The sequence below is a fragment of the Ursus americanus genome, chromosome 35 (genome assembly GCF_024610735.1).
Source record: "Ursus americanus isolate L20-20 chromosome 35, mUrsAme1.1.p, whole genome shotgun sequence".
NCBI classification, from domain to species: Eukaryota; Metazoa; Chordata; class Mammalia; order Carnivora; family Ursidae; genus Ursus; species Ursus americanus.
In genome coordinates, this window is record NC_142161.1 from 18,000,504 (window position 1) to 18,025,182 (window position 24,679).

Here is a 24,679-nt window from a genome sequence, read left to right on the forward strand (position 1 = left end):
TGAATTCTGTTTTGTTGTTGTTGTTTTATTTTTGATTTTTTATGTTTAAAACACAAGCACAGCTTATGTTTCTAGTTCAAGATGATGGACTAAGTACTCTAATCTACCTATCCTTCCTCCCAAGGTACCAGAGACATGAGAAAAAGTGGTATTATTTTACAAATAAATAAATAAGAGTTCTATCAGCAGACCAGAAATGTTGAGGAATCCAAACACATTGGATTACAAAAGTTATGTCAATTATATCTTTTCTGAAGCTACAAGGTAAGATGAAAAATGTGCTCTGTATTTTTTGTCCAGTAACTGACTATGCAAATTGCAAATAAAAGCATTTCTAATAGGATTATATAAATTTTTCTTACTATGGAACAAAGTAGAGTAACTATACATATAGAGAAGGAGATTTAAACTCCATAATGATATTAATAAATAAATAACTTCAAACTTTGATGAGAAATGGGATATTTGCATGGTTTCAAAGATCCTCACCACCTAATGTTTATTAATTACAAAGGAGGGGAAATAACAGTAATTCTACAGTGGAGAAACCTGCAGGCACAATCTTAGTAAGTGATCGTAGTGATTATATCACCTTGAATAGGGCAAATGAAAATCATGGGCCACCTGATAGAGTGTAATGAGAACACAGCATTATTTCTATGATATTCCTGCCAAAAATGCAAGACCTGAACCTAATTGTGAGGATACATCAAAACAAACCTAATTTGAGAGAGTCTATGAAATAACTGGCCTGAATCTTCCAAAGCATCAAGTTCATGAAAATAAAGGAAAAGCTGGGGAACTGTTCCCGACTGAATGAGACTAAATAGACATACCACTAAACACGTCTCTGACTACATCTTTTCTGTAAATGAAATTATTAAAATAACCAGCAAAACTTGAATGAGGTCTGAAAATCAGGTGGTAGTAATATATCAGTGTTAATACTCTGATTTTAACAACTGTATTGTGGTTACATAGGAAAATATCCTGATTTATAGGAAATACAACTCAAGTATTCAAGGGGTTGGGAACGTATCAGCATCTTAAATAGTTCAAGAGGAAAAAAGTTCTTTACAACTTTTCTGTAAATTTGATACCATTTCACATTTTTAAAAAGCATTTTTTAAAACTCTCTTTTCTAATTATTAAGCTTAAGATATGTGCAGTGTAAAATTTTCAAATTCTACTTAAAAGCAAAATTCCCCTTATCCTACCACTGCTAATATTTGGACGAACACCCCTCCAGGCGCCTCTCTACACAAAAGGATATACTGCACATCAAACTTTAAATATAATTATACACTTCCTGTCCTAATGACCTGATTTTTCACTCAACATTACCTTGTACATATCATTGATACACACACATACACATTTACGTTCCCAAACAAAGCTATCATCACTACCTCAAGTAGTCCCACAGCTATGGAAAGTGCCACTCCAGAGGAACGCAAAGGTCTCTTTCCCTGTGGTACAGGCCAAGGGTCTCGCTGCAGTTCTCCCAGAAGATCTGTGAGATTCATGTCTATTTTTTGTACTGGCTGCAAGAATCTGCAAAACAAAATTAAATAAAAAGTCCATTATAAATGTCCATGGGTAAGAGTTTAAGAAACAAACTGTCGGGGCGCCTGGGTGGCTCATTAAGCGTATGCCTTCGGCTCAGGGCATGATCCCAGGGTCCTGGGATCGAGCCCCACATCGGGCTCCTCCGCTGGGAGCCTGCTTCTCCCTCTCCCTCTGCTCCTCCTCCCTGCTCACATGTTCGTTCTTTCTCTCATAAATAAAATCTTTAAAAAAGAAAAAGAAAGGGGCGGCTGGGTGGCACAGCGGTTAAGCGCCTGCCTTCGGCTCAGGGTGTGATCCCGGCGTTACGGGATCGAGCCCCACGTCAGGCTCCTCAGCTGTGAGCCTGCTTCTTCCTCTCCCGCTCCCCCTGCTTGTGTTCCTTCTTTCGCTGGCTGTCTCTATCTCTGTCAAATAAATAAATAAAATCTTTAAAAAAAAAAAAGAAAGAAAGAAATAGAGAAAAGTAATTTGAATACATGGCAGACCAATGGTTCTCTAACTTTTGTGTACATCAGAACTGGTGGGAGGGCTTATTTTAACAGATTGCCGACTGCAGAGTTTTGTTTCAGTAGGTCTGGGGTACGGCCCAAGAATTTGCATTTCAAACAAGTTCCCAGGTGATGCTATCTACTGGTCCAGAACCACAGTCTAAGTACAACTGCCATAAGGGAAACACTCACACCAAGTATTACTTCAGGACTGCATCTTTTATTTACCAGTCTAGTAAGTTTTAAGGCTACTAAAATAATTATGAGAAGACGCATCAACTCAATTTTAGTAATACCACCTCTGATTAGTAAGTTTAGGGGGGAAAAAAACTACCTCTAAGGCTAAGGAGCAAAATGAAAAGCTTTTCAGTCCCTATTTTTGCTTGGCTGCCTTCAACCACTAAAGTTTTTATGAACTTAAAAATAGAAGATCAGGAATATATCAAAACTAAAGTAACTCCTTAACACCATAATGATGAGAAACCAACTATTTTGGTGACATGATTCTGCCTCAACTCTTTAGAAGGTATACTAATGCAATGTATTTATATCCCTAAAAATATTTAACATAGTATCACTGCATATCTATGTTCAAGGTAAGGGGATCCTTAAAAGAGCTGCACAAATTGTAAAATTCTCTTTGCCATATTGAATTATTACCTATTGGAAGGAGGTGGCTGCTGTACCTGAGGACCACGTGTTGCTTGAGTAACGGGTACTTTAGAGAGTCCCAGCATTTCCTGTAAAGAGATTATTTCTGTGATATCCATTCAATTACTCCTACAAAGATGTATCAACTACTACTTACCATGTGCAAGGTGCTGTGCTAGGTATTAGGAACACAAAAACAAAGAACATAAAGTCTCTTTCCTCAGAAAGCAAAAGGTCCAGCTGGGGAGACTGTCAGGTAAACAATAACAATACAATGAAATAGTCACCATAAGAGAGCAAAGTACAAGATGCTAAAGAAGCAAAAGGGAGACTAGCTCAGAAATACTTTATTTCTAATTAATAGTCAAAAAGTTACTGTGTAACTTGAATGTCTGTATTTCTTAACTTATATTCATCCATCCCTTTGAGCAACTATATTTCAAATATCTGCTGTGTGCCAGCCAGGCATCTAATGGTAAAAAAATATATACAGTCCCAGACCTTATGAAATTAAAATCTGGTAAAATAAATAGCAGTTAATAAGATCATTAGCTAAAAAATTATAAAATTGCAATTGTAATAAATGTTTCCCAGGAGAGATACATGGAATCATATAAAAGGGGTTATAAGGTACACATACCTCGTATGTCTATTTTTCTCAATTTTTGACTTGCTGCCTAACCAAATTGTCAGTTTTGTTTTGAATTTTAAATGTGTACAAAATTCCTCTCTAGACACATAAAAATATTATTTTACTAAAGTTTTCTTGAATTTAGAAATGCTTAGTCATGAAGTGATAGAGTAAAAGTATATAACAGAAAATCAGAAAGTCTAAATATTTGGAAAGAAAAAAATACTGAACTAATCCTACAGTATTTCCTAAACTCCTAGCAGGAAAACCAACTTTTTACTAAGAACTTACTATGTGTTAGATTCTGTGCTAAACTATATATACTATTTCTTCACAAAACAATAATGAAGTAGATTTCCTAATCCCTACTTTGTAAGTGAAAACTGACACTAAGAAAAGCTATGTAACTTGCCAAAGGTTACTCAACTAGTAAGTGGCAAAGCAAGATATTAACCCAGGTTTTGCCACAAAGCGCTGTAAGAGTTTACACTATTCTGAGTACTCTCACATTATTTCACTTAATACTAATAATAACTTTGTAAAATAGGTGTTTATCCTTTTTCACAGAGGATAAGAGAACAAGCGAAGAGATCAACCCAAGACTGCACAAATGGAAGAGTTAAGATTTGAATCCAGGACTCTTTGGGGGAGCAAACCCAAGCTCTTTTCGACAAAATGGATAGAGAAGGAAAATAAAAACATTTTAATGGAGAAAAAAATTTGTAGGCATTTATTGCCCGCTACAAAAAAAGGAGGTATTTTATGTATTACATATGTATTATATAATTTAAGTAAAATGTACTCTACGATCAGAGGTAACATTAAACTTTAAATAAATTTACAGCTGAAAAATAACAACAGCAAACACTTACAGGCACAAACCATTTAATTTTCATGACCACACTGTAAGGCAGATACTATTATTACCTCTCGTCTACAAATGAAAAAAACTAAGGCACAGACTAAAACTTGCCCACTTTCTCTCCTGTCTCACAGAAACAGATGATCCCCTCTTCAAGGTACTCTGCTTCCTGTGCTCCTGAAGGAATCCCTAGCGTCTTCTGAAACCTCACCTCGCTCTTGCTTTCACTCACCCTCTTTTGTCTCTTTCCCTCCTACACATAACACTGTTGCCTTCCTTACCTTCAACAAACCTCTTGAAAGGACAGACTCTGATTTTCTTCACTTCCTCAAATCCTATTCACGATCTTATTCACGGTTCATTATGCTCCCCAACCAAAGCTGCAAATTCCTCCACTATTTTCAACCTCAATTAACTGTAGCACCACTATCCCAAGTCTGCCAAGCTTCAAAATAGAATCATTTAAAATCATTCTCAAAATCTTCTTTTCTTTTTCATTCTGGGCTACCTGGATGCTCCAAAGTCTGACTTAATGTCTGGCTACTGTATACGAGACTTACCTATCATCTTCTAGGCTAACTATTCTTAACTGGGGGTTGTAGCAGAGTCACTTATAAAGTTTTTCAAAATGCTTACATGAACAATCTTAACCCTCTCAACAATCTCCCAATACAAGCACATATTCTAGCAAAATCTCTAGGCAAAAAAAAAATATGTTGAAAAATATCCCCAGATGATCCTAATAAGCCACACAGAACTCCCCGTCTTGGAAGAAAAGCTTCAATTTGCCCCCAAAATAAAAATGTTGTCCCAGTGTATGAAAAAATATATACTCTTGGTTCATACATTAATAACTCTCAAGCCTTAAAATACTCTCCTTGCCAAACATAATAAAAGTGTTTAGGTCCTAAATGAGAGATCAAGAAACAAAACGTAATATTCTGTGGTTGCTTTCCCTCAGTCTTCAGCATGACAAATCTCTAGCAAAATACCTTCAGTCTCCCCATTAAAAGTGAGGGGTCTTCAATCTGTATAATAACAATTTAAGGCAAATGAAAGAAAACTGATACCAACACTAAATTTAAAGACTTTGTTAGTGGGGATGTACTGTATGGTGACTAACATAATATAATAAAAAATCATTATAAAAAAAAATAAAAAAAAAAGACTTTGTTAGAATTTAATTAGTCATTCATCATAAAAATATTTTCTACAAACTTATACCCAGAACATTTATGGAGTGATGCCCACAGATAAGGTTCAAACTACCATTCCTGTTTACCTGCAGTTGTTTGGCAGACAGATCTTTCGTTCCTCTGAACACATAGCTTTTTGAAATGCCCTCACATCCAAGTTCATGAACCTGTACCATTCTCCCAAAAGTAATAAGTCCAACCAAAGCTGTAGGTGGTAAAAGACTTAATGACATCTGCATAGATTCTTTCAGGGCTTGTAAATCTTCATCTTCCATGCAAGTATCAACCACATAGAGGAATATCAAAGGCATCTGAGGACCACGCTTTTAAAAAATGTTGCAATAATAAGAAAATAATGTTAATGCATTAACACTCAGCACAATATACAAGAATAATTAGAAGACTAATTAAATAATTTACAGTACATTCATACAATGAAATCTTAAGTCATTTCAGAAATGAAACAAGTTATACATGCACAGAGAGCTATCTAGGACATATCAAGAGAAAAATTAAATTTAAAAACATTATTTATAGTTTCCAAAGCTTTTGATTTTAACTGTATGAGGTTTCATTTTCTAGAACAAGTATTTATTTCTCTTAAAACAGTAGTTATAAAGCTTAAAAACTAAATAAGGCAATTTTTATAAAATAATTATCTAAACCTGAATCAGACTGCAAGAGAACTGGAAACTAGGTAGGTTGGACAAATTACTTACTGGATCAAGTGAACCACATTCTGCTTTCTCTACAACATTCATAAAGCGTATTATCGCTTTAATACTTAAATATGTAAACAACTATGTACAGGCACTCAGAAAGGAAAGAAAAAAGACTTTCTCAACAAGGACCAAAGTCAGAGCAACTTTATTAATTAGACTTGGGGATATACCATCAGGTTCTAGCATCATATTGACTTACGTATTTCTGAACTAACCTTCCAACTACACAGCAACATTGAAACTGTTTGATTAAATTAAAACTGTATGTCTCAAATTTGAGTTTTAAATGCTCTCCTAAGTTGGAATGTTGGAATGTTAAAAATATTCTGAATTAAGTTACTGGAAAGGAAGACAAATGGCATATAAATCATATGGAACACCACTTAGCAAGCGTTTTATTTATTGTGCCGCAAATGGTCCAATATTTGCACAATAAAAAAAAACACCTGTCTAAAATAGAAGTACCCAGTCTTAGAAAAATTGTTTATTGATCTACTCAGTATAGCGTATCATCATCACATCACCCAATATCCTGGCCACCCATTAAATAACCACAACAGAGAAATTACCTTGTTCAAATTGACAAGGACAGTTCTCACCTCTTAAATGCTCCATCAATTCAATATGATAACCAAGAATGATGCCCTTTAAGTCATCTCAACTAAACAATTATTTTGGTATAAAGTAAATTACTAGACATTTAAAACTTTCTTAAGGATTTACTCTTATGTTCTTACCAGAACTACATATTCAATGCTAGAAAACTGAGGTAAAAGCTCAGCAGGTTGATTCAGTTCAGATATACCAGCATAAGTAGGTGGAAACTATGGAGAAAAAAACAAAAATGTTTAACAAATTATTTGCCAGAAAGAGTAATGAAATTCTAAACTGCAAATAATTTTCTGATCATTTAGTTATTAAAAAGTATTTTTCATATGAAAAATTATTTCATCTTTTTTTAAATATGCATTTTTCTACATATGTAGACCAGTACCAAAGCGTTAACATCTACATTGGGGGTTTTCTTACCTGATTCCTTTGATAACAAAAGTTGCAAGCCCAGAGTTTTGCTCGATAATCCACCTGACTGTTTTAAGAAAAGATAAAACAGAGCTCATGTTTCAGTTCAATTGTACAATGATCGTAATTTCAGCAAAACTAATTTCTTTCTGAAACATGAACAACATTCAAATTAATAATGTGATCTTTAAAAGCCATTACTTTCAGATGTTGCCAGTATCTAATTCATACTTTTAGCATATACAAGTTCACCTAAATGAACATAACTTTTAATATGTAGCAAATATCAATAAAATTAAGATAATCCCTTTTTTCTTCAAATGATTTAGTAACTTCTACACTCAGATCTAGAAAACATTTATTTAATTCAAAAATATATTTATTGAATACTTAATATGTACCAGCCATTATTCCAGGTACTGGTGATACAGCAGTAAACAAAGGATCAAAAGTCCCTGTTATTCGTGGAGTTTATAATCTAGAACAGAAAGACATACAATAGAAAAGGAGATGCATAAACACAGAAGATACTTTCAGATAGTGATAATAAGAGATTAAAGATAACAAAGCAGGGTGTAAGAATATGTTTGGGAGGGCTATTTTAAAAGAAAGCCTTCTTAAATAAACAACTGAAATGTGATCTAAATGAAAAGGAACCAGTCAATCCAGGCCGAGCAATCCAGGCAGAATACACAGCTGCTGCACAAGTTTCAAGGTAGGAATAAATTTGGTATGTTCAAGGATCAGAAAGAGGGTAAGGTATAATGTAGATAACAATAAGGAAAATGGATAATATAAGATGAAGGCAGAAATACACAAAGGCTAGATGATGTAGGGTTTTGATAGTCTTGACAAGCAGTTTGGATTTTTCATTCCAAGTATAATAAGACATTATTAAAGGATTTTAATAATCTGATATCCATTTGTAACACTCTAGCTTCTGGATAAAGAATAAACTGCTGAAAGACAAGAATGGAAACAGGGTGGCCATTTAGGAGGATAATTAAATTGTCCAGGAAAAAAAGTGGTATCTCTTGGAGTAGAGTGTACTAGCAGAGACTGAATATAAGAGACAGAATCAGTAATGTTCTGGAGGCAGAATCACAGTTGCTAGCTGACTGGGTGGGGAGAGGGGGTGGAAAGAGGATAAAAAGATGATTCTTGATATTCTGGTTTATGCATTAAGAAATCATAACATTTTCAAACACCATAAGACTCAGTTATGACTCTTCTAATGACACAAGATGGGTCTAATAACACATACCTAGCACCAGCACCAGGATCTAGAGATACTAGTGATAGGATCTAACAGTTCATATAGTGACAATTTTACCTTTGGTCTCTTATCAACACTACAACTAGAATATCTTTCAATTTTACAGGTCTTTGGATTTGACTACCCTAATTTGAAAAAATAACTGTAACAGAAACAAAGACATTTTATATAAATGAGCAAGAAAGAAACTATAATTTGAAATAGTATTGCCACGTAAGTTTTTTCAGTATATTTTAATTACCATAATGGATTCAAAACTGCACGGCAAGTGGTCCTACTACACAGAACAGGTTCATACTGAATAGGTGGTAAATCAGGTCTCTCCTTCAGTGGTGTGAATAGGGCTGCTACTGGAACGACCATTCTTGTAGCTTCCAGTCGACTTGATGGCCAAACATTCCAACTAAACCGGACTCCATCTCGTTCTTCGTTTTGTTGGATGAATTCCAAATATGTTGTCATCGTAGAGCCTGATGCTTACTTCTGTGACAAAATTAAAGATGTTTTAAAATCTTTTTTTTTTTTAAAGATTTTATTTATTTATTTAACAGAGAGAGAGAGAGCACAAGCAGGGGGAGCGGCAGGCAGAGGGAGAGGGAGAAGCAGGCTCCCTGCTCCCCCCAACGTGGGGCTCAATCCCAGGACCCCGGGATCAAGACCTGAGCCGAAGGCAGAGCTTAACCAACTAAGTCACCCTCGCGCCCCTAAAAGTCTTCTTAAGGAAAACTAAAATAAGTATGTTTTCCCCACTTTCAGCAATATTAATTCATGAGAAATCATAACCAAATAAAAGTATTTATCTCAGAAAAAAAAATTAGCAAGCAACAATAACCTCACTTTTAACAAAATAACAAATGACTCTACAGAACCCAGTGCTCATTAGGCCCACTAGGAGGTGCCCTTTTTTATTCATTCTTTTAAAAAAGTAAAATAGGTGCCCTATTTATTTAAGAGTGTATAGGAAAGAAAGTCAAAGATGGAGGAAAATTTAGATTCTATGTTTTCCATATCAGCCCTCTAAATTACATTATTCTAATGAACAGATTATCAAAAACATTATATTCTAAAGCTCATATGGTTTTCTAACCAGAAGATGACAAGTTTCCACAAAACCTGCTAGAAGAAAATGCTTAACAGTGCATAACAAAAACATTTTCCTAAAACTGGGTACTTCTGTTTTAGACAGGTAATTTTTTTTATTGTTCAAATATAGGAGCACCTGTGGCACAATAAATAAAATGCTTGCTAAGTGGTGTTCCCTATGTTTTATGCCATTTGACTTCCTTTGCAGTAACTTAATTCAGAATATTTTTAACATTCCAACATTCCGACTTAGGAGAGCACTTTAAACTCTAATTTGAGACATGCAATTTTAATATAATCACTTAAATTTCTTAGCGGGGGGAGAAGGATGCTGCTCTCATGAGGGCCCAGTATCAAGAGACATCTCCATCTTGTTATTCTCCATCTAGAATGCCAGCTTTTCTGCCCAGGCAACACTTCTGTCTCACATTCTCAAACTGTAACAGTGATTAGTGAAGGAAAGAAATTGTAAAATTTAAAGTTCTGAGAGGATAGAGAGTTTAAAGTGCTATGTGGGAGGACAAAAGATTTGTAGGAGAGATGAAAGATATCAAGAACTGAAGTATTATGAAGGTAGGGTGCCAAAAAGCCAACAGTGATGCTGAAGTTGCTAAGAATGACAATAGGATGAGGAACTGATTCTAAAATGTAACTAAGGGAAGAAAAGATATTGTTTGAAAAAAGCATACTGAATATAATAATTTTAATTTTAGAAACTTTTTCAAATAGATTTTGTTAATAAAAGTTACAGAAAGTGAAGCTTAGCAAATCCAGGTATTTCTCTTCCTTAGCAGCTTTTTATTTTCTTTAAAATAAGAATGTTATATATTAAATATATCTCAGTTTAAAAAAAAGAAAAATTAAACTCTGTATTTCCTATCAGAATCTCAGAGACAACTAGAGAATTACATGCTAATCAAAAGCGAACACAGATTTTTCAAAGGTTGATAAGGGATAAAGAGGAATCCTAAGATAACTAAACTTGTTTATAAAAGATGACCTTCAAGGTAAATACAGAAGCCAGATTCAAGAAAAACAGCATGAGTTTTCAAGAAAAAGTGGGTGTTAAAAAATAATGATAAAACAAAGGTCTGGAATAGTCAGAGGACAGTTAGATGCCAACCTCAGTTTTCTCTCCTCTGGGAGAGAAATCCAGTTTTTAGCAACAGCTTCCATGCTACAGATGTGAAAATAAACGCCAGGACTATGCAATCCCTCCCATTATTTCTATGGAACAAAAAGCAAATGAAGTTTTCCATTTTTGCATGTATAATCAAATCTATATAATCTAAAATGTATCATCAAAAAATTTTTTAATTAAAATTTTAAAAAATAACACAATGCATCACCAAAAAGCATTAAAATACCTATTAAAATACTAGACCAATCAGGGTTTTTCATCTGAACCACAAAAACACCAAAAATGTTTTGACTATTTTCTCAATTCTCCAAAAATGGTAAGTAACTAGTACTTAGGTATTCGGCATACATTTTCTCAACTGATGAAGTGAGTCTGTCACCTGGAAAATAACTGACAGTAGTTATTAACAAAGATAAAATTTGAGCTTTCAAGCAAATATAAAAAAAAAAGTTTTAAGATTTTACTTTTTATTTGACAAAGACAGAGAGAGTGTACAAGCAGGGGGAGCCGCAGACAGAGGGAGAGGGAAAAGCAGGCTCCCTGCTGAGCAAGAATTCTGTTGTGGGGCTCAGTCCCAGGACCCTGAGATCGTGACCTGAGCCAAAGGCAGACGCTTAACCCACTGAGCCATCCAGATGCCCCACAAATACCAAAATTTTTGAAAATCTGTGTCCTGTGCTTCACAGCTAGCTAATACGTAAAGATTTTTCTGATAAGATCGGTGGTGATATTAATGTGAATTTTCTATTGTATAATGAAACATGTCAACATTTGGAAAATATACTTTATTCAGTGGAGCAAAACCTCCCAAATGATCAATTAATGATATTACAAAATCATGCATGGATAAAGATCCATTCAAAGTGCAGGACAGACCAATGAAGTTTAACGCAATAGAGCAAAAAGTTCATTTCTAAGATTTCAGACTTCTCACTGCTCTTAACCCTTGATTTCTGAATTAAAACTGTCAAGTTGTAGTAGTGTAGTATCAAAGAAGAATATGCACAATTATCTGGAAAAGGTATTAAAATATCCTCCTTTTTCCAACTACATATCTATGTGAGGCCAGACTTCTTTCATACAATTCAAGTAAAATAACATATCACGATAGACAATGCAGAAGTAGATATGAAAATCCACCTGTCTTCTATTAATGTGGGGTTTTCAGGGGTTTTGGGTGTTTTTTTTTTTTTGGATCCTCAATAATTTTAAGAGTCCAAAGGGGTCCTAAGAACCAAGGTCTTAGGACATTAGGGCTTGATTCAATCAAAGAGCCTCATAGAGAAAGGCTCTATGAGACTTAGCATAAAGACATTTACACACAATAGCCAGGTTTAAGTTTCTACAAGTAACAAGGCTGGACTGTAACATCCTTACTTTTTATGACATTCTAAATATCACATGTCTGATATTTGAGCACAATTACCCTCCTTCTCCTCGCTACTCTAAGATCATATTTGTTCACTAAATCACATCTATTTTATTTTGTACATTCTCACTTCTTGGCAGTATTTTGAAAAAGTCCCACCTATTTCTTCTTAACTGGTCCAATTACATGGCTATGCACAACACCTCCCCTACTTCCCTCACCTTTCCAAGGTTGGAACTGCTCAATTTTAAAATCACTAATTCTAGTACAAACCTTTCCACGCTGGGCCTCATATCCAACAATGGCATATCTGAAATAAATTCCTTTTACAAACTAGCTTTTTATAAAATGTCATTATTTGATCGGCACTCTGTCCGCTAATCTTATGTTAAAACCAAATGATTCAGACACTGTATTAGGATGGAGATTTAAAATATTAATCATAATATTTTTTCAAGTTGTACAAAACACAAAAAAAACTATGCTAAAGAAATGTCTCATTTCCCAGCACAACTTATAATCAGTGGGACTTACTTCAGTTAAATAATTTCTCATGGTATAACTAAAAGCAAAGAGGCAAAGCAAAACATTATGTTTCTTTAACCTAGCATATCATGCTTACATGTAATACATGCCCACAGTAATTTTAAAAGCTTTTCCTATTCAATAATAATTGGGAGTTTGCAATATTCCAATTTTTGCACTTTGATAGATCCTAAGTGAAAATATCCTAAATTGCAAGAAAAATTTGAGCTTCTTCCGATCAGATGTATTTAACAACTAAGTGTGCCTCTCTACTTTTCAGTTGTAAAATCCTCAGTGAAGTGTTTTCAACTGCTTTTCATGCCTAACTTTATGATCTTGAACAAATAGCTTAAACTCTCTGATCCTCAATTTCTCATCAGTAAGAGGAGGGGTTGAGGCTAGAAAACTACAAAGCTGCTTCTAACTAAAATTCTATGAGTCAAATAAAAATGGTCGGACTTCCAAAACGATGTTAATTAGACTACTGGAAAAGAGAGAGAAGGAAGACTTCACGTTTATATTTAAATCCATGCTTAAATCTAAAACTTCTTTTAACCAAGTTAATTTGGCTAGTTACACACGGCTTTGCGGGGTGGAGGTTGAGGAAATTCACGGGAATTCAACATACACCAGAGATTACACGTCGATTTTGCTTTTCCTTTCCCACCAAAACGGGAAAACGCTAGCACAACAAAAAGATGGGTCCGATCTGAAAACGGCACTCTACTCGTAATCGAGGCCTAAGGCGTTAGCTTGACCTGCCACTTAATTCTCCTTATCCCCTTTGACTCCCAAGGCCGAACTACCGATGACGAAGTCACCTGGGTTCAAAGTCTAGGGCACTTCAGATCAGGCAAGGTACGAACCAAGAAGCTCAAGTGTCCAGAAGCGGTGACAAACTGGGGTGAGGAAGGCAGATCGCCCGGGAAGCGGGGGTGGGTGCTGGGCGAGATGCTGAACTGCCGTTTTTCACCCGACTCCCAGCTTTCGCACCTTATCCTGGGAAGCTTGGTGAGGGGCCGGGCCAGTAGGCCCCGGAAAAACGAAGCAGAGTGGTAGGTGAGACGGTGAAGGGGTCAGGATTCAAAGGTGCCGCCGCCGGCGCGCCCGCCTGCTCCGGAGTACCAAGAGGGCAGAGTCAGCACCACCCCAGAGACCCCCGCCTGCCGGCCCACAGCCACATAGCTTCCCCTCCCCCGCTTTCCGCTGAGCGCCCGCGGCCCCTCCGGGGAGCCGGGGGGAGGCAGCCCCAAAGTCAGTCCTTACCCCCAAACGAGATCCGCACCGGTCGCAGCGACCGCCTTGCAAAATCCGTCCTGTCCGCCGACCTGGAACAACCGTGGCACTGCAATCAGGGCCGGCACTGCAATCAGGGCCGGCTCCGCCCCGCCCCCGGCCTCCGCGCAAAACCCCGCTGGGCCAACATGGCTGGTGCCGCCTCTGCCACGTCAAGGGGTGGAGGGGCGGGGCGACCGCGCCAGGGAACTGAAGGCGAGAGTGCGGGACCCGGCGGAGTGGAGTGGGGATAGGGCAGGAGGAGGAGAGAGGGGAGGGGAAGGGGCGTGGACGGAGCCGGGGCGGGGCTACCGGGTGAGGGAACTAATGGGGAGGGCGCGGCACTCGGGCGGAGCCGGGGGCGGGAGGCGGGGGACGAGGAGGAAAGAGGGGAGGGAAGAGGCGGTGACTGAGCCTGGGGCGGGGCAACCGAGACAAACCTGGCTGGGGACCACTAGAGGGGAGAGGGACCCTGGGGGAATTGCAGGGCCTTAACCCTTTCCCGGGAGCCACAGCAGATCCCACTTCCTGAGGGCCGCAGAGGACAGTGGGAACTTCTGTCGCCATTCAGACTCCTCAACTCTGGGCGGTAGGCGTCGGGTAGGACATCCTCTCCTGGAGGGCCCTGGTTGATTCCTAGAACCACAAAACCACATCTCCCCTAAAAAAACACAGTGAAAAGTTCGTTTTTTTCACGTAGTGCAACAAATATTTCCTGAGCACTACTATGTGCCAGGTGCAGTAACAATGCCGGTGATATGACATAGGCAAAACAGGCCAAAATCCCTGGCCTGTACATTGGATTTTTGTATTCCTAGACAGTCCACCTCTTTCCTCCTACACAGCATCTGCCATCCCTCCTCCTCACTACAATCTCTGGCGATTAATCTTAATGTGTTTTCTGCTTCTCTTTCCAAGGAAAGAGCTGAGCAAAATGGGAGAGACAGAAACAGGTTGGAAAGACAAAATTCGGTGTAGGCCTGCAAATAAAGTGAGCCCAGGATGCTACTTTAATGAGGATTCTTGACTGAAAGCACAGCAAGAAAACAGCTGTGGGCAATGGTAAAAAGGTGGAATAAGGACATTCGCAAAAAGAAGTAAGATCCAAGAATGAGTAGCGTAAATAGACATAGACAAGAGGATCCATGGGAAACCTGGAATTCGGTGAGGAATAAACCAAAGTATAGCACCTTTGATAATTTCATTCATTTCGTGGTCCCCAGAAATGCATCTTTGCCTTTCAGCTCAATGAAACCTAAGAAGTCATAATCCCTTGTTTTTAGCTGAACAAAGGCCTTTGTTCCCTATCACAATGAAATAGATGTTAGGATGGGCAATAAATTTATTTATATCCGTCTTTGTATACTGTAAGATGAAGGAGTTAGCTTAACCCTCAGATAGAGCATCAAGATCTACTGGACCCAACTTTAGGTTTCTGCGGTTTTCTTTTTTTGGAGTTCTATATGTAAGAACCCATATTTCATGACTTTTATTCTTTCTTAGAGGTCTTCTAAAGAACAGAGAAAATCATTTTTTAAAAAATAGAATAAAACTTATTCTATTTGTACTTGCCTTATGGATCCATTGGACTCTCATAAATCTGGAATATATCATGGGACCTCAGTGATCTTATTTTTCTATATCTTGAAACAGTCTGCTAATTCATCAACTATGGAATTATTTACTCATCAATTATTCAAGCTCTTCTTAAAAAAAAACTAAAATAGGGGTGCCTAGATGGCTCGGGCAGTTAAGGATCTGCCTTTGGCTCAGGTCATGATCCCAGAGTCCTGGGATCAAGCCCCGAATCGGGCTCTCTGCTCTGCCGGGAGCTAGTTTCTCCTTCTCCTGCTCCCCTTGCTTATGCTCTTTCTCTCTCTGTCAAATAAATAAATAATCTTTTAAAAATTAAATTAACTTAAAAAGACTACAATAATAAGAAAATGGAAGAACAATAAAATTACCAAAGATGATACAATAGTGAAGTAGGTCATCACGATTGCATTTTCTTCTTGCAATGCCCAAAGTACTGCAGCATTTTTCAAGATCTTTGTACTATGCTTTTAGTTTTCAATAAATATAGGTAAGAATTCAGAATTTGGAAGATGAATGCAGAGATACAGAGAACAGCAATCTACATCCTGATGATGATAGTGAAATCTTAAACTGTGAATCTTTAGATTACTATCTCCTAGAAGAATTTCTCAAACTCAAGTATCAATGAGTTAATATTATTTCTTTTTTTGTTTGTTAGGTGTTTTAATTTAAATATTTAAATTTTAGTTAATTAACATATAGCACAATATCGGTTTCAGGAATAAAAGTCAGTGATGCATGACTTATATACAACACCTAGTGCTCATCACAAGTTCCCTCTTTTTTTTTTTTTAAAGATTTTATTTATTTATTTGACAGAGAGACAGCCAGCGAGAGAGGGAACAGAAGCAGAGGAAGTGGGAAAGGAAGAAGCAGGCTCCCAGCGGAGGAGCCCGATGTGGGGCTCGACCCCAGGACTCTGGGATCACCCCTGAGCCGAAGGGAGACACTTAACAACTGAGCCACCCAGGCACCCCTACAAGTGCCCTCTTTAATACCCATCACTCACCTAGCCCATCCCGCACCCATCTCCCTCCATCAACCCTCTGTTCTCCATCATTAAGAGTCTCTTATGGATTGTTTTCCTCCTTTTTTCTAAGTTAATATTATTTCTAAGGACAAAAAAGAAATACTTTTTAAAGATTTTATTTATTTGAGAGAAACTGAGCAAGAGAGAGAGAGCAGGGGCAGAGGCAGAGGGAGAGGGAGAAGCAGACTCCCTGAGACATGGGGTTCAATCCCAGGAGCCTAGGATCATGACCTGAGCTGAAGGTAGACGCTTAACTGACTGAGCCACCCAGGTGCCCCAAAATATGTTATTTTTATCCAGTTATTCATTCAAAGGAATAACTTGATATGTGCTCTCAACAAAATGAGACTGTCCAGATTATTATTGCAAAATATTGTGTAATCAAGTTATTCTTGACAGTATTCTTTCACCTTTTATCATGTTTATATGGATAAATTTACTTGATATGATTCTTAAGTAGACAAATGCTAATAATGGCAGTCGTGAATACTAAGATGATAGGAAGGAAATAGATAACTTAGAAATTAAAAATTCTTTGGGTTAGGGTGCCTGGGTGGCTCAGTCAATTGAGTGTCCGATTCTTGATTTCAGCTCAGGTTGTGATTGTGGGGTCATGGGATCAAGCCCTGTTGGGATCCCCACTCAGCAGGGAGTCCACTTGAGGATTCTCTCACTCTTCCCTTTGTCCCTCCCCCCACTTGCATGCTCTCGCTCTCTCTCTCTAAAATAAATAAATAAAATCTTTTTAAAATTTTTAGGGGCACCTGGGTGGTTCAGTCGGTTAAGTGTCTGCCTTCTGCTCAGGTCATGATCCCAGGATCCTGGGATTGAGTCCCACATCGGGCTCCTTGCTCAGCGGAGAGCCTGCTTCTCTCTCCACCTCTGCCCCTTCCCCTGCTTGTGCTCTCTCTCTCTCTGTCAAAATAAATAAATAAAATCTTTTTAAAAAATAAGTAAATAAATAATTTTAAAAATTAAAAAAATTTAATTCTTTGGGTTGCTTATTTATAAAACTAAAATACAAAAGTTTTGCAATTAGGGAGCAAAAAAGATGGCTGTCCTCTTTTCAATGAGCCTTTAAAGTTCTCAGAAAACTCTTCAGTCCTGTGTTTTGATGATATAAAAGCATGAAGAACCAGAAGTAACAATTAGCTAGGATATAGTAGTGATGCATTTGAGATCTGCAATCACTATTTACAAGATGGGTATGTTATAGACTCATGCATCACAGTTGCATTCAGAGGACATTGCCCATTTTGGATATGTCTTCAAAACCAGGAAAATACGGAATAAAAATCGGGATCGGCTATATTTAGATACTTATTTAGATTTCCAATAAAGTCATTTTCCATTATGCCTTTACTATTTTTATAAAAGCTTACTCTTTTTATAACAGCTTTGAATATCACTTTACTCTAGTTTGTATAAATAACTCATGAAATGATATAAAGATATAAAAATTAAAGAGTCCATTGGACTCAGATTATAAATAGTAAAGACTATTTTTCTTGGTGTACTGAAAGTTAAGAGGTTTTGATTTGAGGAAGAGAAAAATAGAGAGAGAATGGAAAATATCTTGAGCTCCTGGGAAAGGAGAGTTGGACTAGGAACTGGAGAAAGGGAAGACTCTCCTGAAACAACCTTCTCTGGCTTTCTAACTTAATCTATAGACATCCCTGGCCCAAGGCATTTGAGATTAATCTGTGAATCTGAAGGATATTTGTTAAACATTTACCAATATGCAATTGACTATAATTGTTGGCTTTCATTACACCACCTTGTACAGATCCTGGCACAAAATAATTGTTCCTTAAATGTTCATGAATGAGCAGCAGCTCTTTCTGCTCACAGGTTCTGTCCCCATGCTTTAATGAAACCACCATTTTTCACCATAAGAAAAAAAAAAGTTTCACGAATGAGCATGAAAACCTAAACAATCATAAATTATTATTATTATTATTATTATTATTATTATTATGGACACCTGGCTGGCACAGTTAAGCATCTGCCTATTGATTTCAGCTCAGGTCACGATCTCAGGGTCGTGAGATCAAGCTCTGCAATGTTGGGCTCTGCACTCAGCAACCGGATCTGCTTGAGACTCTTTCTCCCTCTCCCTCTGCCCCCTGCCTCAAATAAATAAGTAAATGAATAAATCTTTTTTAAAATTATTACTATCATCATTTTTAAGTTTTGACATTGACTATAAAAATATAAAATCTGATATAAGCTCCCCCCAAATTCTTTATTTTCTTTATTTTTAAAAATTTTAATTCCAGTATAGTTAATATACAGTGTTATATTAGTTTCAGTTGTATGATATAGTGATTCAACAATTCTATACAATACTCAGTGCTCATCACAGTAAGTGTACTCTTAATCCCCTTCACCTATTTCACCCATCCCCCCACCTACCACTCCTCTGGTAACCCTCTGTTTGTTTTCTTTAGTTAAGAGTCTTTTTTTTTTGGTTTGTCTCTTTTTCTCTTTTTTTGTCTTAAATTCATATGAATGAAATATGAGTAAATCATATGAGTGAAACATGAATGAAATGAGTGAAATCATGGTATTTGTCTTTCTCTGATTGACTTATTTCACTTAACATTGTACTCTCTAGATCCATCCATTTTGTTGCAAATGGCAAGATTTTATTCTTTTTTATGGCTGAGTAACATCCCATTGTGTGTGCGCATGTATATATATATGTGTGTGTATATATATGTGTGTGTGTGTATATAAGTGTATGTATATATATGTGTGTATACACACACACACACACACACACACACACATATATACGTCTTCTTTACCCATTCTTCTTTACCCATTCATCTATCAATGGACACCTGGATTGCTTCCATAATTTGGCTATCACAAAAATTGCTGCAATAAACAAAATTCTTTTTTTAAAAGCCAATACTCTAAGATCATTACTTTTTCAAACTGGCATTTTTTTTAAAGATTTTATTTATTTGACCAAGACAGAGATAGCCAGCGAGAGAGGGAACACAAGCAGGGGTAGTGGGAGAGGAAGAAGCAGGCTTCCAGCGGAGCATGGAGCCTGATGCGGGGCTCGATCCCAGGGACCTGGGATCACGCCCTGAGCCGAAGGCAGACGCTTAACGACTGAGCCACCCAGGTGCCCTGAACTGGCATTTTTCAAAATGCCAGAGAATATTGAAAAGAGAGGGGGGCAGACAGCCTCTTTGCTGTCCTGCCTGCCGCTCCCTTGCCGTGTATTCAATAAACTTCTATCTTCTTTTAAAAAAGGTGGGGGGGCTTCTGGGTGGCTCAGTCGGTTAAGCGGCTGCCTTCGGCTCGGCTCAGGTCATGATCCAGAGTCCTGGTACGGAGCCCCATGTTGTGTTCCCCGCTCAGTGGGGAGACTGCTTCTCCCTCTGCCCTGCTTGTGCTCTCTCTGTCTCTCTCTCTCTCTCTCAAATAAATAAATAAAATCTTTTTTAAAAATTAAAATAAAAAAGGGGGGGCGCCTGGGTGGCACAGTCAGTTAAGCATCCAACTCTTGATTTCAGCTCAGGTTGTGATCTCAAGGTCATAAGATCAATTCCTGCATCGGCTTCTGCACTCAGCAGGGGGTCTGCTTGAGATTGTATCTCTCCCTCTCTCTCTGCCCCTCCAGCACCTCTCTCTAAAATAAATAAATAAATTTTTTAAAAAGGAGAAAGAGGGAGAGGTGCTATAGTCAAATGAAGTCTGAAAACACCAATTAGATTATTAAAATAGGTCTTTTGACTTGTCAGGGGTTGTAATATGCTAATACTCATTGTGAATCTTTAAGCACAGGATTTAAATACATTTCCCAAAGTTATTTGACCTTGGAAATTTTTTTCCAAGCACTATCTGGAATCAAGTATTCTGAACACCCTACGACTTTGTTTTCAGTCGTTAATTACTTTAAATACTAGTTAATGTGTAACCACCAGTATGTTCCTGCCTACTTCTGAACCCACAGATGTTTCTCAACTGAAGATTCCATAACTTTAGAGTCAAGGGACATATAATAATGTAAATTCCTTGATATTTTATATGGTCACCACCAGATGGAGCTTTCCCCAGTCCTTTTTCTTTTCGGAGTAATCCATTTTCCAGTATAAATCAAGTGCCTGCAATTTTTTCCAACTTGAATTCTCTTCCATTTGTTCAGACGGTGATATTACATGGCACCCACCAACTACTTTTGTAGTACTCACTAGGAAAAGCAATACTCAGATTGTTCTAACTTTGAATTTTCAGCATCAATAGTGTGTCAAATCCATATATATAGGAAATTATGCGTCTGGGGCTCTAGTCTGTGCACACAATTACTACAATCACATTAAATACAGTAATAACAAATAAAGCTAATTTAGAAATTACACATGAGAGTTACAGAATTCTAAATTCAAGTAGACCTTTCTGATCTTTTGGTCTAATCCCTATAAAGGACAGTGAATGTAAAGATAAGAGAGGTTAAATACCATATCCAAGGTCAAGGTGCTGATGCCCATTTAAAACCTGTAACACTGAGTTTTCATTTCATGCCTGTCTTTTTCCCTTTAAATGCTGACAAGACTTGCCTTTAAACTTTCTAGCTCTTGTTCAAACATCAAATGTTTCTATTCCACAGAGTGACCCATCAGTATTATATTCCAACAACACTTCATCCTGCCATTCTGATCAACTCCAGAATGATTACTAAGAGTTTATTTAATCAAACTAACAAATGAAATCCTTTGATCTACTCTTAAACCATTTATAGTAACCCAAAGAAACAAATCATAGTTATCTACTGACAGATTTGGTTTTTATTTTATTCTCTTAAGTAGGTTCCATGCTCAACATGGAGCTCAAACTCACAACCCTGAGATCAAGAGTCGCATGCTCTACCAACTGAACCAGCGAGGTGCCCCTTTTTTTGATCTAATATTTATTTGATTTGTAAAGAACATAAAAATTATTAAAACTCATGTAGCAAAGAGGGGAACTTCTCTACTTTATTTTTTTTAAGATTTTATTTATTTATTTGACAGAGAGAGACAGCCAGCGAGAGAGGGAACACAGGCAGGGGGAGTGGGAGAGGAAGAAGCAGGCTCCCAGCAGAGGAGCCTGATGTGGGGCTTGATCCCAGGACTCTGGGATCACGCCCTGAGCCAAAGGCAGACGCTTAACGACTGAGCCACCCAGGTGCCCCCAGAACTTCTCTACTTTAAAAGGAAGGAACTAGGCATGTCTGGATGGCTCAGTCGGTTAAGTGTTTGCCTTCAGCTCAGGTCATGACCTCAGGGTCCTGGGATAGAGCCCCATGTTAGGCTCCCTGCTCAGCGGGGAGTCTGTTTCTCTCCCTCCCTCTGCCTTTCCACCCCTCTCGTGCTCTCTCTCTCACTCACTCTCTCTCAAATAAATAAAATCTTTGAAAGGAAGGAACTAGATTTGTGTTTTTATTTTTTTTAAAGATTTTATTTATTTATTTGACAGAGACAGTGAGAGAGAGAGAGGGAACACAAGCAGGGGGAGTGGGAGAGGGAGAAGCAGGCTTCCCGCTGAGCAGGGAGCCTGATGTGGGGCTCGATCCCAGGACCCCAGGATCATCATGACCTGAGGTGAAGGCAGACACCTAACGACTGACCCACCCAGGCGCCCTGTGTTTTTACTTTAAAAGAGGAGTAGGGGCGCCTGGGTGGCGCAGTCCTTAAGCGGCTGCCTTCGGCTCAGGGCGTGATCCCAGAGTCCTGGGATCGAGCCCCACATCAGGCTTCTCCGCTGGGAGCCTGCTTCTTCCTCTCCCACTCCCCCTGCTTGTGTTCCCTCTCTCGCTGGCTGTCTCTCTCTGTTAAACAAATAAATAAAATCTTTAAAAATAAATAAATAAATAAATAAATAAAGAGGAGTAAAGGGGAGCCTGGGTAGCGCAGTGATTAAGCATCTGCCTTCGGCTCAGGGCGTGATCCCAGCATTCTGGGTTTGAGCCCCACATCAGGCTCTTCCACTAAGAGCCTGCTTCTTCCTCTCTCACGCCCCCTGCTTGTGTTCCCTCTCTTGTTGGCTGTCTCTCTCTGTCAAATAAATAAATAAATAAATAAATAAATAAAAGAGGAGTAAAGTTTTGGTTTTGTTTCATGTTCTATAATTAAACTAGTCCTTGCCTTGATTTTCTGATATCAAGTCAGCTTTGTAGTTTTCCTTGTGGATATGGACCCCAAAGTTGGAGGACAGCATTCTCAAAGAGACAGAGAGATAGAGACATAGAGACAGAGAGATTAAAGAGACTGCTCATGCCCAGAGGGTGGGTGCCAGGGTGTCTGCTTTTGGCCCAGGTCATGATCTTGGGGTCCTAGGATTGAGCCCCACACAGGGCTCCCTGATCAGTGGGGAGTCTGTTTTTCCCTTTTTCTCTCCCTCTACCCTTCCCCACTGCTTGTGTTCTATCTCTCTCTCAAATAAATAAATAAATAAAATCTTAAAAAAAAAAAAAAGACTAGAATCTCCTTGTATCTATCGTTTCATTGCCTCTCTCTACTCTATGACCAGTAGGTCATAAAGGCTCTATTTAGCTACTTATTTTTATTGAGCTGTATCTTGTAAAGCATAGTGATTTACAGCAATGGCTCATTAAGTCTGACCACCTAGGACAGAATCTCAACTCCATCCACTTCCTAGTTATGTGACCTATGTATGTCAGGTAACTTTTTCTGAGCCATAGTTTCTTCATCTGAAAGTGAAGATATAGTAACCTACCACTTGGGATAACAATACATTGTAAGGATTAAATGAAATAATCTATATAAAATGTTTAGGTCTGAGAAAGAAAAGCAGTTTCTAAGGGCCTGAAATTGGGGCAGGCTCTATCAACTGTGCCTAGCTGTTGTTAGGAGCTGTCCTGGCACTCACAGCAAAGGCCATGTGGTTCTCCTGTAGACTATAAACCATTTCACAGCATACAACATCAGACAAGGCCACTTAGTGTCCCTGAAGGATCAAAACCAAGACAACTCTGTATTAGTGTCTGAATCAGACAAATCAAGAAGGTTGTTTAAGCCATAAAATGACCAATTACCTCCCTAACCTGACTATTTTGAGCGACTGCTCCTTCTTTACCAATTATACCATGAGCTTCCCTTTTTCCTTCTAACTTCTATATAAGAATTATTAAGAGGGGCACCTGGATGGCTCAGTCGGTTAAGCGTCTGGAAAAGCTCCAGTCATGATCCCAGGGTCCTGGGATGGAGCCCCAAGTCGGGCTCCCTGCTCAGCAGGGGCATCTGCTTCTCCCACTCCCTCTCCCTCTGCCCCTGCTCCTGTGTGCTCTCTCTCTCTCTCCCTCCCTCTCTCAAATAAATAAATAAAATCTTTTTAAAAAAAAGAATTATTAAGATACCTAATCACAGAATTTGTGCTCAGATGAGCGAGAGAAAGAATTCAGCTGCTAGATGTCAAAATAGGCAATTAAAGCAACAATGAGCCAAAACAGAATTAACGGAGAAGCCTCTAATCACTCACTATGATTCTCCCACTGTCTGAGGGCCAGGTGATCAGTGCAAACTTGGGGGTCAGCTCACTGTTGAGAGAGTCCCTAACAAGTGTTTTCTGCAGATTTATGGAACGAGGGCCCTTGTGAGGGTGGGGAGGAAAGGGTGATAGCAATGGGAAAGTACTGGGTGCTGAAAGAGTGGGTCAGTTTCCCCGATAAGGAGACCTCAAAATGTGGACACCTGGCTAGGAATGCAACTATGCTTAAGAGCATGGCCAGCCAGGAGGGACTGAGTCTCACTGCAACTCCCTTTCGAAACTGCAATGCAATAGCTGTGCACCAAGTCTGGTGTGGGGAGGGCAGTTTTTACCTGTGAAGCCTGCCAGGTAAAACCTGTTTTTGTTTTTGTTTTTTTAAGATTTTATTTATTTATTTATTTATTTGACAGAGAGAGCCAACGAGAGAGGAAACACAAGCAGGGGGAGTGAGAGGAAGAAGCAGGCTCCCAGAGGAGCAGGGGGCCCGACATGGGGCTCGATCCCACGACCCTGGGATCACACCCTGAGCTGACAGCAGACGCTTAACGACTGAGTCACCCAGGCGCCCCCAGGTAAAACCTTTTTAACTGCTATGGTGGTCAGGCGTGAAAAACCACCCTGAGGTTTTTGTTTGTTTGTTTGTTTTGTTTTTTTAAAGATTTTATTTATTTATTTGACAGAGAGAGGGAACACAAGCAGGGGGAGTGGGAGAAGGAGAAGCAGGCTTCCTGCCCAGCAG

At 38.4% G+C, this 24,679-nt stretch overlaps 1 protein-coding gene across 1 annotated transcript in view; it reads right to left on the reverse strand.

The window, feature by feature from the left end:
* Window positions 1-24,679, reverse strand: part of SEC23A (SEC23 homolog A, COPII component) — a 70,258-nt gene that overhangs the window by 42,239 nt on the left and 3,340 nt on the right. Inside the window, exons 3-10 of the mRNA XM_087859078.1 lie at window positions 14,249-14,469; window positions 13,800-13,861; window positions 8,657-8,898; window positions 7,149-7,206; window positions 6,857-6,943; window positions 5,484-5,720; window positions 2,718-2,797; window positions 1,410-1,554 (exon numbers count right to left, since the gene is read on the reverse strand). Of these exons, the coding sequence (XP_087715204.1) occupies window positions 1,410-1,554; window positions 2,718-2,797; window positions 5,484-5,720; window positions 6,857-6,943; window positions 7,149-7,206; window positions 8,657-8,877 (828 nt within the window). The 5' untranslated portion in view covers window positions 8,878-8,898; window positions 13,800-13,861; window positions 14,249-14,469. The remainder of the gene's footprint in view (window positions 1-1,409; window positions 1,555-2,717; window positions 2,798-5,483; window positions 5,721-6,856; window positions 6,944-7,148; window positions 7,207-8,656; window positions 8,899-13,799; window positions 13,862-14,248; window positions 14,470-24,679) is intronic.